This window comes from Macaca mulatta, chromosome 7 (genome assembly GCF_049350105.2).
Source record: "Macaca mulatta isolate MMU2019108-1 chromosome 7, T2T-MMU8v2.0, whole genome shotgun sequence".
Classification (NCBI taxonomy): Eukaryota; Metazoa; Chordata; class Mammalia; order Primates; family Cercopithecidae; genus Macaca; species Macaca mulatta.
In genome coordinates, this window is record NC_133412.1 from 52,998,555 (window position 1) to 53,010,419 (window position 11,865).

The window sequence follows — 11,865 nt, forward strand, 5'->3', positions numbered from 1 at the left end:
GTGGCAGGAGCTTGCAGCTTTGTATATATGGGCAGTTGGTGACTCATTCCTCAGCAGCCCCTCAGATAGGGAAGTGAAACAGCCACACCTGGTAGGGCCTGACCTTTGGGTGACAGCAGAAGTAGCTAAGCAGACATGGGGCTTGCAGCTAAGGAGGGAAGTCTTCTCTAAAGCCAGCCTGTGAAGACAGCACTTGCCTGCCCTGACCCTCCTGTGACCTCCAGGCCTGTGACTCTGGTAACAGTTTCTTCCTCCCTCCCCACCACCCCCTTTTTCTTGGTGACAGCTGGAAGTAGCAGTGGTCACAACTGAGAGAGCCAAACATTTCTACAGCCCCCAGGACATTCCTGTCACCCTCTACAGCGATGCTGATGAATGGGAGGTCAGTGCTGGGGGCTCCTGGGCTGAGTCCCGTTGACTTTCCACCAGCAGGACAGAGCAGTCCTCCCTGCAGCCTATGGTCTGGCAGCTGGAACAGACAGGCTGGGCTCAAATCCACGGTCAGGGCCCTCTGGGCAGAGGCAATGAAGAAAACATCTGTCTAGCTTCTGGCCTGCAGGAGGCCCTAGTCTCCTCCCAGCCCAGGCGGAGCTGGGCTTTGGCCTGGTGCCTGAGGTTGAGTGTCCTTGTACTTATCTGGGCTGATGAAACCACAGAGGAGCTCTGTTCCCACCACCCTTGTCCACGTGGCTCCTGGCGTCAGGGCTAAAGAGAACGCCTCACTTCCCACGGCCACTGGGCTCTGCTGCATCTCCCCTGCGGATGGGTGGGCACTGGCTGATTCACCAGACACTGAGTGTGGGCCTCACAGGGGTTCCCTGCCAGGCATTTCCAAACATTCTCAGCCTAGAACATTTCCGGCTGGTCTGTCTTCCCTGCCCCCACCCCCTCCATTTCTCACTGCCCCAGAGCCTTCCACTGGCTTGGACAACCCAAGCATCCGCCTCAAGCAGACAGGCCGGGAGCTCCCTGCCAGATGTCAGTTCTCTTGAAAGCCAAACCGTGAAGGGAGTAGCTCAGAGAGACAAGGGGCGCTTGTTTCCTCTGGCCTGGTTCTCTCGGCTGCTGGCTCCATGGCTAGTGCTCGCCAGCTTAGCTGCAGGAGGGAACGGAGGTTGGCCTGGGCAGGGCAGGTCAGTGGGCTTCTCAGTCTCCTCGCCTGCCTTGGCGCTGCATCCCACTTCCTCCACACTGACCCCTTTTTCTTCCCTCTGCCAGATGTGGAAGAGCCGCTCTGACCCAGTTCTGCACATTGACCTGCGGAGGTGGGCAGACCTCCTGCTGGTGGCTCCTCTTGATGCCAACACGCTGGGGAAGGTGGCCAGTGGCATCTGTGACAACTTGCTTGTGAGTGATGCCCTGGTGCCCTTGTCCCTCCCTGGGCTTCACTCCCAGTTTGCTGAGCTGCAGACATCCTTGTACAAGGAGACCTGCTGCTGTGGGGCCCCAGTCTACTCAGGGAGATCATGCTCTCCCATTCCCCCCATCGCCCCCTAGTCATCTCACCTTCTCTCCAGCACGTGGGCACAGCCCTGGTCCTGATGGGTCAGCTTGACCTACTGCTGCTCCCCAGGAGTGTCCCCTTCTCCCCTGCCCTTGGCATCCAGCCAGGTGCCCACAAGCAGACCCTCGTTCCTTGTTCTTTGTCCCTCTCTGTGGGCTGCCTGGATGTGCTCTTCCACTGTTTCTGCCCAGCCCCATCACCTCCTGCTTCTGCCTTCTCCCCAGATCAGGGTATACACGTGGGCAATGTGATTGGGGATTCACTTCTTCATAGATGTCTCATACACTTTATTGCCCTTGTAGTGTTCCTATATATTACGGGAAGCTTAGAGGGGAAGAGGGGAGAAAGATAGGGGCAGTGGCGAGAGCCGATGGGTGGTAGGGAGAAATGGAAGTCCAGCTGTCCAAAGTGGGCGCTGTCCTAGGCCTAAGATGCCTCCAGGGAGCTGTTGCCCGTAAAGGGGAGCTGCCTTTGTTTATATAATCGTTCTGGGAAGATTTGGGTGTGATTTCTCTCCTCCCTCTCCCTTATTGCCACCCCTCACCTCATTTATTGAGCTTTCGCCTACCACGTACTGGGATCTATGCTGAGAGCCTCACAGGACACGGAGCTCCCAGGCTGGAAGGAGAATGCCACGCTTGATCACCCATGGCAGTGGGAAGGGAGTATCCTCTGGTGAGGACTACAGTCCTGAATGACCCCAGTCAGTCCTTTGACTATGGAGTCACCACCTTGCATAGTGCTGGGCCTGTGGTAGACATCCAGTAAATACTGCATGTATGGGGTAGCTAGCAGTTTTACTTTTGCAAGTAGCTGGGAGTTTTTCAGAGTTTCATGTGGTGAAGAAGGTGGATAATGAAGCTGGGACAGGATGTTTTTTGGGGTCACAGATTAGTGTTCTTGTATACTTGTCAATGGGCTCTAAAGGCACTCCTCAAAGAATCTGCCAGTGATTTAAGCATCATTTGAATAAGAGCACAGAGTGAGCAGAAGAACAACTTGTGTGGCCAGGAACAGGGGAAGGGAGTGCAGAGAAGAGAGCCTGGGAGTAATGTCATCAGGAAGACTTTCCCTATAGTCCCAGCTACTTGGGAGGCTGAGGTGGGAGGATCGCTTAAGCCCAGGAGTTCTAGGCTGCAGTGCCCCTTGATTGTGACTGTGAATAGCCAGAATAGCCAGTGTGGTCCACCCTGGGCAACATAGCGAGACCCTGTCTCTATTGAAAAAAAAAAAGAAAGGGCCGGGGATGGTGGCTCATGCCTGTAATCCCAGCACTTTGGGAGGCTGAGGCAGGAAAATCTATTGAGCCCAGGAGTTTGAGACCAGCCTGAGCAACATGGTGAGACTCCATCTCTACAAAAAATACAAAAAAATTAGCCAGGTGTGGTGGTGCATGCCTGTGGTCCCCAGCTACTCAGGAGGCTGAGGTGGGAGGATCGCTTGAACCCAGGAGGTCAAGGCTGCAGTGAGCTGTGATTGTGCCACTGTACTCCAGCCTGGGCTACAGAGGTGAGACTCTGTCTCAAAAAACAAACAAAAAGGCTTCCCAGCAGCACTGGTGCCACAACTGACATAGCAGCTGCAGCTAGAACAGTTGAATTTCCTGGCTGCTCTCATCAAATTGGGTCAGAGTTCTGTGTGGCCAGCACCATCTCATCAAATCTCCAGGCTCCCCGCTGGTGGGTCAGCAGCAGCTGGTGTGACAAAGCACTGGCCTCTGGGAGCTAAGCCCTGGCCTGGGTCAGCTCTGCAAGGGTGCTTTCCTCCTTCCTGCAAGCTCTGCTTTCCATTTTCCTTCTTTTTTTTTTTTTTTTTTTTTTTTTTGAGGTGGAGTCTCGCTCTGTCGCCCAGGCTGGAGTGCAGTGGCGCGATCTCGGCTCACTGCAAGCTCCGCCCCCCGGGTTCCCGCCATTCTCCTGCCTCAGCCTCCCGAGTAGCTGGGACTACAGGCGCCCGCCACCTCGCCCGGCTAGCTTTTTTGTATTTTTAGTGGAGACGGGGTTTCATTGTGTTAGCCAGGATGGTCTCGATCTCCTGACCTCGTGATCCGCCCGTCTCGGCCTCCCAAAGTGCTGGGATTACAGGCTTGAGCCACCGCGCCCGGCCTCCATTTTCCTTCTAAGCTGCCATCACTTCATGAAATCCCTGGGCTTCTCTCCTCCAGAGTTGGCTGGGAAGTGAAACATGTTCCCAAGACCAGCCCCCGGATCATTTGCCTCAAAGGTTTTCCTTGGAAGTCACAAACGTTTCAAGGAATCTCAAATTTTACAAAGTTTGAAGTGTGGGCATTGGTGGCCTGTGGCTGTGTTCTCTCTCTGTAGCTGTTTTCTCCCTACATCCCTGAAAGGAAGCTGAGCCTGCTCCTCCCTCCACAAACCTCCCTTTCCAGGGCCCAGGGCGTGGAGTGCTGTGAGGGCAGTGTGCTAGGCGTGACCGTGCTCCTGGCCTCCAGGCCCATCTCCCTCTGTCCTCTAGCTCAATAAGGCCCTGGCCTATTTGTGCTAAACAGGCAGTCGGACCTAGAAAGAGCAGACAATCTCTCTGGGTCACCATTCTGGCTAGGAGCCGGTCTCCTAACTGGGATCCAGGCCTTCTCCCCTGTCCACGTGAACTCCCAGGGGCATAGCCTGAAGTGTTGAACACAGCACTGGCCAAAGAGATGTCACCGTGGGAACCGAGGCCCTCCTTTCCCTCGTCTGCTTTCGTGGGTTCAGAGGAGCTGAGGCTTGTCTGAGAGGAGGTAGAGTGCTGGTTTTCACCCTGGTTGGTGTTCTTTGCTTTGAGGGCACTTAGAAAGCCAAGCCCAGCCCTTGCTCCCACCCTGCACACAGTGGAGAGATTCTTCTAGGTATGCTCTTGACTTCTGCAGAAGTAGTGGGTGGCACGGAGCCAAGAGGAAGTGTGACTGAAACTGTCCACTCATAGCCCGGGTGCCGCATTGAGAAGGCTTGGTGGGAAACTAATGCTGTGGCTGATGCAAGCAGCCAGGTCCCAGGGCTGTTTGCTGTCCTGCTTCCTCCCTGTCCCTGGGACTTGGGGGAGGTGCTGGTCCTGGCCTGTCGAGGCATTGTTCTCTGGACTCCCTCTTTTCCCAGATGAGCTTCCCTTCAGGGGAGGGGTTTCCAGCCCCTGTTACCCTGAGGGGCTCACAGCCCTGGAAGGAGTGTCTGGATTAGTCAGAGCACTGGGAGCTTCTCTCTCCCCAGGCGGCCCCCAGCCCAGGGAGCCTACGCCTGTGGGAAGCCCAGGAGTCACTGCCCTGGAGCCTGTGCTTTGTGCCTGGCCCTGCGCTCAGAGCTTTGTAGTCATTCTCACCTCAGTCTTCACTGCTGCCCAGGGAGGGACCTTTCTAGAGAGGAAAGCAGGCCCTGGCCTTCAGTCCCATGTCCAGGTTCTCACAGCTAGTAATACAGAGCACAGCCAGGATTTGAACTCAGCGCTACATAATTTCAAAGTCCATGGCACAAAGGACTCTGTGAGCTGGATGGCTCCTTTCATAGCTGCTCAGGTCTGTGGCTTGGTGGGACAGCCTGGATTTGGGAGATGGTGAGGCTGTGCAGTGGAAAACTGCCTGAGTGGCGCCCATTGTCCGGGTGTGGACTTGGATGACTGCTTACCTCTCAGGGAGCTGCAGCTCCCCATCTGTGAAATGGGACAGCACCTTCCTTTTTTTTTTTTTTTTTTTTTTTCCTGAGATGGAGTCTTGCTCTGTCACCCAGGCTGGAGTACAGTGGTGTGATCTCGGCTCACTGCAAACTCCGCCTCCCAGGTTCAAGCGATTCTCCTGCCTCAGCCTCCCAAGTAGCTGGGACTACAGGTGCCTGCCACCACGCCTGGCTAATTTTTTGTATTTTTAGTAGAGACAGGGTTTTACCATGTTAGCCAGGATGGTCTTGATCTCCTGACCTTGTGATCTGCCTGCCTCGGCCTCCAAAGTGCTGGGATTACAGGTGTGAGCCACTGCACCCAGCCAACACCTTCTTTATAAGGTCACAGTGAGGGTTAATGAGATCCTATACATGAGAAGGTTTTGGTAACGGCAGATGTTTTCATTGCCAGACTTTAGCTGGCCTTGCAGAGCTGATGTCGGGTAGATGGGCCCCACTGAGGAGCAGCCTCGTCCTTTGCTTTCTGGTGTAACCAAAAAAGCCTGCCTTCTGCTCCCCAGGGTTGCTTCTCCCAGGAGGTGTGAGCCTACCTGGAGGAGGCTTAGGCACAGGGATACCTGCTGGAGGTCTGAGCGTTGGTTGAGCACCTCCTGTTTGTAGGATCCTGTGCCAGAGCCTGTGGGGAGGTGGAGAGAGGCGAGGAGACACAGCCTCCACCCCTGAGAGACGAGACAGTTCTCTGCAGCCAGGCTGTGCCCATTCATCTCAAGCCCACAGCTGGGCTGCTGGCTGCAGGGTCTGGAGGGCAGTGGGGAAGGTGGCAGACAGAGTAGCAAGACCCCCACTTCCCCGGCTTTGTTCACAGACCTGCATCATCCGGGCCTGGGACCGCAGCAAGCCCCTGCTCTTCTGCCCGGCCATGAACACCGCCATGTGGGAGCACCCTATCACAGCGCAGCAGGTAGACCAGCTCAAGGCCTTCGGCTATGTCGAGATCCCCTGTGTGGCCAAGAAGCTGGTGTGTGGAGACGAAGGTGGGTGTCTTGCCAGGCTCATAGCCCATGGCCGTAGAAGGGGCTCAGCTTTGGGGTCACATCTCAGTTCAGTTCCTGGCCTGTTATGACCTTAGCAAACCATTCTCTGAGCTTAGCTTTCTCAGTTGGAAAATGGGAATTGTAATTCCTGCCTCCAGATTGGTAGGGTAAAATGGGATGGACCATGTAAAGTACATGGTAGAGTCCCTGGCACGCAGCCCACACGTAGTTAAGGATGGCCACTGGAACGATTCCCAGGGCCTCACCGGGGGTCTCGGGAGAGATATGATGTGTCTGACTCAGGCAGAGACAGACCTTGCCCTCTCAGGCCTTGGGCTCTCGGTGGAGCACTCAGGGAGCAATGGGCAGGGGTCTGCAGGGCTACAGGCACTGTCTGCCTGTCTGGCTACAGCGGAATTTTGCTCCCAGGTCTGGGGGCCATGGCTGAAGTGGGGACCATCGTGGACAAAGTGAAAGAAGTCCTCTTCCAGCACAGTGGCTTCCAGCAGAGTTGACCTGGAATTTCTGTCATGGTTGTCCCTCTGTATTCAGCATGTGTTCAGGCCAAGTTGGTGAAGATGGATGTTGGCAAAATAGGAGGATTCCCTTATTTGCTGAATGGGGGGCCTGCTCTGAGCCTCCCCAGGGGCTGGGCCTGCTCCAGGTTATACTGGACAGAAGGCTCAGGTCTCAGCTTCTTTCAACCAAGAGAGGCCGCTGCCTAGAGCCCATCCCCACCTTTTCCTGGATGGGCGAGGCAAGCCAGGAGAGCAAGCAGTGTTGTCCTCACTGGAGGAGGACTGAGCGACTGGGAAAACTCGGCTCTACATCTCACCCAGAATGACTTTTAGAAACACCACAGCTGGAGAGTCCTGGCTGAGCCTTGGGAGCTTCAGCTCTTTGGCGGGGTGCCCAGATGCCATGCGATCAGCGAAGCCTGCGAGTTGGCAGGACTCTGAGGTTTCCTGCAGACCATGCCATGAGATTGAAGGTGCGGGGAAATAAAGAACAATCACCGTTTAGGAGGCTCCATTCTTTCCCTATAACCCAACTGTGGTCCCAGAGACCAGGGGGTGTTGCCAGGTGTGGCTGGGGAAGGGTCTGGGTTGATGACTCACTGGTACTCTTTAGTCCCCATATAACATGGTGGTTAAGGATAAAGTTCTGAAGCCAGAAAGCCCCTAGTTCCAATCCCAGCTCTGCCACTTACTGGCAGTGGGAGTTTGGTTCAGGACTTAGCCTTCCTGACCTTCACTTTCCTCAGCTATCTTGTTTCCTACCCTCAGGGAGTTGTTGAGAGGATTCGGTGAAATTATGTGTGCAAAATACCCATGCCACTGAGTGCCTGGAACATAGTAAATGTCAAATCAATGGAAGTTAAAACTAGGCATGCTTATATGCCAGAGAGCTTTCCTAACATTTACTGCAATGCCCCATCTCATTTTGGGAAAAAGAAAATCCTGGATGCTAAGCTGACACATCCCTTTATGCAGGTGACAGGTAAGCAGCCAGGAGGGTTGACCCTGCCCTGGGTCCCAGGCCTCTTTCCTGCTTCCTGGTTTCCTCTGTTCTCATCCTTTCAGCTTTGCTGGACCTGAGGCAGGGGCCTGGGTGTCTGTGACCCCCCGACCCCCAGTATACATGACCAAGGGAAGTAGATCCAGAGACACCATGCACTCTGGCCCAGAAACCCTCTGCTACCCAGCTTTTGACCTAATTGCCATTTGGTGTGGCTGCAGTGGGGAGGGCTTGTCTGGATATTTGGAACTGAGCCTGAGGCTGGCTTCCTGCCCTCCGACTTCCAGGCCAGGTATAGGGGACATCCCACGTGGGCTCTGAGAACGCTGAGAGTAGAGGTGCCTTGAGGGGACCAGGAAGCCCTCTGGCTGGAATCAGTGCTCCAGCAGCCTCCACAGCCTTTATCTCAACAGCACTTGACTTCACCATGTGACCCTTTGGGATAAAATTGCCTTAGGGCACGAAATAAACTATAACTAGTAACATCAAGAACCAACTTCTTTGGCTAGCTTGGGGATGGGGCCTGAAGGGAACCTGGGTAACTGAAACCCAGGGATGGTCCTAAAAGTCCATTTCCAGGGTTTCCAACTTCCTTCTTGTCCACATTGCCCTTCCTCTCCCTCAGCAACCCACCAGTAAATGGTGAGGCTTCCCAATTTTATTTTTATTTTTATTTATTTATTTTTTGAGACACAGTCTCGCTCCGTCGCCCAGGTTGGAGTGCAGTGGTGCAATCACAGCTCAAGCCATTCTCCCTCCTCAGCCTCCTGAGTAGCTGGGATTACAGGTGCCTGCCACCACGCCCAGCTTATTTTTGAATTGTTTGTAGAGATGGGTTTTGCCATGTTGGCCAGACTGATGTCGAACTCCTGACCTCAAGTGATCTGCTGGCCACAGCCTCCCAAAGTGCTGGGATTATAGGCGTGAGCCACCGCGCCCAGCCACTTCCCAATTTTAACAGAAACTGATACCGTTTTCTGAGTATTCATCATGTGTGAGGATCTATGCCAGGCATTTTAGGGAAGGCAGTTGCCCAGGGAGATCAACCAAAAAGTGCCTGTGTGAAAAGGCCATGGGAGCAGGGAAGTTCACAGGCCACTGTCCCAGAGCTCTGAAAACAGCTGTTGCTGCTCAGTAGGACTTTGCCTTGTTGGCTAGAAGGGAACATAGATCTCTGTGGACTCAGGCCAGCTGGAGGCCCCTGTCCCTGGGGGTTCGCCTCTCCATCTCCCACCCACAGCAGTCCTGCATCCCTGCTGCTCATTTTGAAGGGGGGGTCTGGATGAATGGGGCTGGGCTGGGCCTAAAGAGCCCAGCTGTTGCCTGAGCCAGACTGGAGCTAAGAGGAGCAGGTGCTGCATTTAGCTGGCCCCATCTGCCAGCGAGGTGCTGAGTGGGAGTGACAATCACCGCTTTCCCCATGAGGTGTCCAAGCACTGGAAGTTATCTTCATCTTGGGGAGAAATGTTTCTCAGAGAAGATTCTAGCCTCCCTGATATTTTTATAGAATTCTGGAAGTTTCAGAGAATAGAACATTTGGGTCTGAAACATGCACTCTTGTGTGGCAGCCATGAGCCCTTCAAGGCTGCTGTGGATGCTGCTGGGTGGGAGGCAGAAGCCTCCAAACCAAGGCCCAGCTTCCACCCTGGGCCGCCTCCAGCCCTTCCTGCACCCCGCTGCGCTGGTCAGGTCCCGCTGCTGCCTCCCCACTGCCTCAGATCAGGCCCAAATTCCTGGGCAGTATACACCTGGCCCTTTGTGATCTGGCTCCTGCCTACCCTTCTAGCCCTGCCCTTTACCACACACGCCAACCCTGAAGGGCTCCCTATTCTCTTGCCAGGCTGGACGACCTTGAACTGGCCAGGCCTCTTGCTTGTGTACATGCTGCTGCTTTTACTGGGACAAGACTGACTCCCACACATGCCTCTGGATGTACCTGGGTGCTACCTCCTTTGGAAAGCCTTCCCTGGCTGACTGCATCCTCCTTGCCCAGGTTCCCATGGTGCTTCCTACTATTATTTTTTATTTTTATTATTTTTTTTGAGATGGAGCCTCATTCTGTCACCCAGGCTGGAGTGCAGTGGTGTGATCTTGGCTCACTGTAACCTCTGCCTCCTAGGTTCAAGCAATTCTCCTGCCTCAGCCTCCTGAGAAGCTGAGATTACAGGCATGCCACCACGCTCTGCTTTTTTTTTTCAGACGGTGTCTCGCTCTGTCTCCCAGACTGGAGTGCAGTGGCGCGATCTCGTCTCACTGCAAGCTCCGCCTCCTGGGTTCACACCATTCTCCTGCCTCAGCTTTCCGAGTAGCTGAGACTACAGGCGTCTGCCACCATGCCCGGCTAACTTTTTTTTGTATTTTTTTAGTAGAGAGGGGGTTTCACCATGTTAGCTAGGATGGTCTCGATCTCCTGACCTTGTGATCCGCCTGCCTCGGCCTCCCAAAGTGCTGGGATTACAGGCGTGAGCCACCGTACCTGTCCTGATTGTTAATTTTTTTTATATATTTTTTTATTTTTAATAGAGACGGGGTTTCACCATGTTGGCCTCGCTGGTCTCGAACTTCTGACCTCTTGATCTTCCTGCTTCGGCCTCCCAAAGTACTGGAATTACCGGAGTGAGCCACCGTGCCTTGCCACCACTATTTATTACAACAGAATTGTAATTGTCAGTTTACTTTATTTCCTCCTAACACTGGGATCTCTTGGAGAGCAGGAGTTGTCCTATTCCTTACAGAACCCAGCAAGTCACTCCAAGCTTGTACTGACAAAAAAGTGGTGTGTGTGTTGGGGCTATTGGTTTCTGCTCCTTACTGCACAAGAGACAAAATTTAGGAACCACAAAAGCAAAGATTGATAAATTTGACTATAGAAAAATAGGTTCACTGAGCAACAACCCAAAGTCAAGGTCAAAGGACAACATGCTGGGGAAATTATCTGCAGGTCATAAACAAAGGGCTGATTCTCCTAATATATAAAGAGTTCCTATGCATTGATGACAAAAAGACCAAGGGCTGGGCACAATAGCTCACACTTGTAATCCTAGCCCTTCAGGAGGCTGAGGCGGGCAGATTGCCTGAGTTCAAGGAATTTGAGAGCAGCCTGGCCAACCTGGTGAAACCTCGTCTCTATTAAAATACAAAAAATTAGCCAGGCATGGTGGTGCATGCTTGTAATCCCAGCTACTTGGGAGGCTCGGGCAGGAGAATTGCTTGAACCCGGGCGGCAGAGGTTGCAGTGAGCTGAGATCATGCCACTGAACTCCAAGCCTGGGTGACAGAGCGAGACTCCGTCTCAAAAAAAAAAAAAAAAAATTACATATGCACCTTACCCTTTGACCCAGCAATTCTGCTTCTAGGAATTTGTCCCACGGATAGACTCAGTTGTATGACATTATGTCTGAACAGGAGATTTATTGCAGCCTTGTATATGGTACTAAAAGACTGGAAACACCCTCACTATCTAACAGCCAGGAGATTGGTTAAATAAATTAGTGTTCCTTCATACACTGGAACTCTTTTTTTTTTTTTTTTGAGACGGAGTCTTGCTCTGTCGCCCAGGCTGGAGTGCAGTGGCGCAACCTCGGCTCACTGCAAGCTCTGCCTCCCAGGTTCACACCATTCTCCTGCCTCAGTCTCTCGAGTAGCTGGGACTACAGGTGCCCGCCACCACACCCGGCTAATTTTTTGTATTTTTAGTAGAGACGGGGTTTCACCGTGTTAACCAGGATGGTCTCGATCTCCTGACCTTGTGATCCGCCCACCTCAGCCTCCCAAAGTGCTGGGATTACAGGCGTGAGCCACCGCACCCGGCCATACACTGGAACTCTACACAACCATAAAACAAAGTGTTGAGGAAGCTGATTTGGGAAGATTTCTGAGGTACATTGTTAAACAGAAAAAGCAAGGTGCAGAAGAATGTGTGTCACATGCACGCTTGTGTAGAAAAAATGGGGGTGGGGAAAGAAAAGGAGGATATATTCTTATTGACTTGTGTATGCATCAAATGCTTTTAAAAAGATAAACAGAAAAAAAGTCTATTGTTTTCCTCTTGGCAGGGGAACTAACTGAGTGGTTGAGAAACAAAGATAGGAGGCAGGCCAGGACTCTGTCTCAAAAAAAAAAAAAAAAAGGAGGTGACTTCATTTTTAATTGTTGGGCCAGATGAATACATTTTAAAAAGAGTTCCTTCTGGTCAGGCACA

General features: G+C 53.1%; 1 protein-coding gene and 2 long non-coding RNA genes across 23 annotated transcripts in view; 1 reads left to right on the forward strand and 2 right to left on the reverse strand.

The window, feature by feature from the left end:
* Nucleotides 1-7,166, forward strand: part of PPCDC (phosphopantothenoylcysteine decarboxylase) — a 28,369-nt gene extending 21,203 nt beyond the window's left edge. For 8 of the 21 annotated variants that reach the window (XM_077939959.1, XM_001102073.5, XM_077939961.1 and 5 more), the window contains 4 exons: nucleotides 287-382; nucleotides 1,219-1,347; nucleotides 5,978-6,146; nucleotides 6,576-7,166. In XM_077939959.1, coding sequence (XP_077796085.1) covers nucleotides 287-382; nucleotides 1,219-1,347; nucleotides 5,978-6,146; nucleotides 6,576-6,661 — 480 coding nt within the window. In that variant the 3' untranslated portion in view covers nucleotides 6,662-7,166. Of the gene's footprint in view, nucleotides 1-122; nucleotides 238-286; nucleotides 383-1,218; nucleotides 1,348-5,977; nucleotides 6,147-6,575 lie in introns of those variants that run through there. The other 13 variants (XM_077939966.1, XM_015142740.3, XM_077939967.1 and 10 more) reach the window with 4 other exon arrangements.
* On the reverse strand, nucleotides 138-3,044 carry LOC144330008 (uncharacterized). The gene is made up of 2 exons (XR_013395815.1): nucleotides 2,995-3,044; nucleotides 138-1,184 (listed from the first exon to the last, which is right to left on the reverse strand). It is a non-coding gene; the product is annotated as an uncharacterized LOC144330008 (long non-coding RNA).
* Nucleotides 6,574-11,083, reverse strand: LOC144330004 (uncharacterized). Its single transcript, XR_013395811.1, has 2 exons — nucleotides 10,849-11,083; nucleotides 6,574-8,431 (listed from the first exon to the last, which is right to left on the reverse strand). It is a non-coding gene; the product is annotated as an uncharacterized LOC144330004 (long non-coding RNA).
* Between the last annotated feature and the right edge of the window lie 782 nt (nucleotides 11,084-11,865).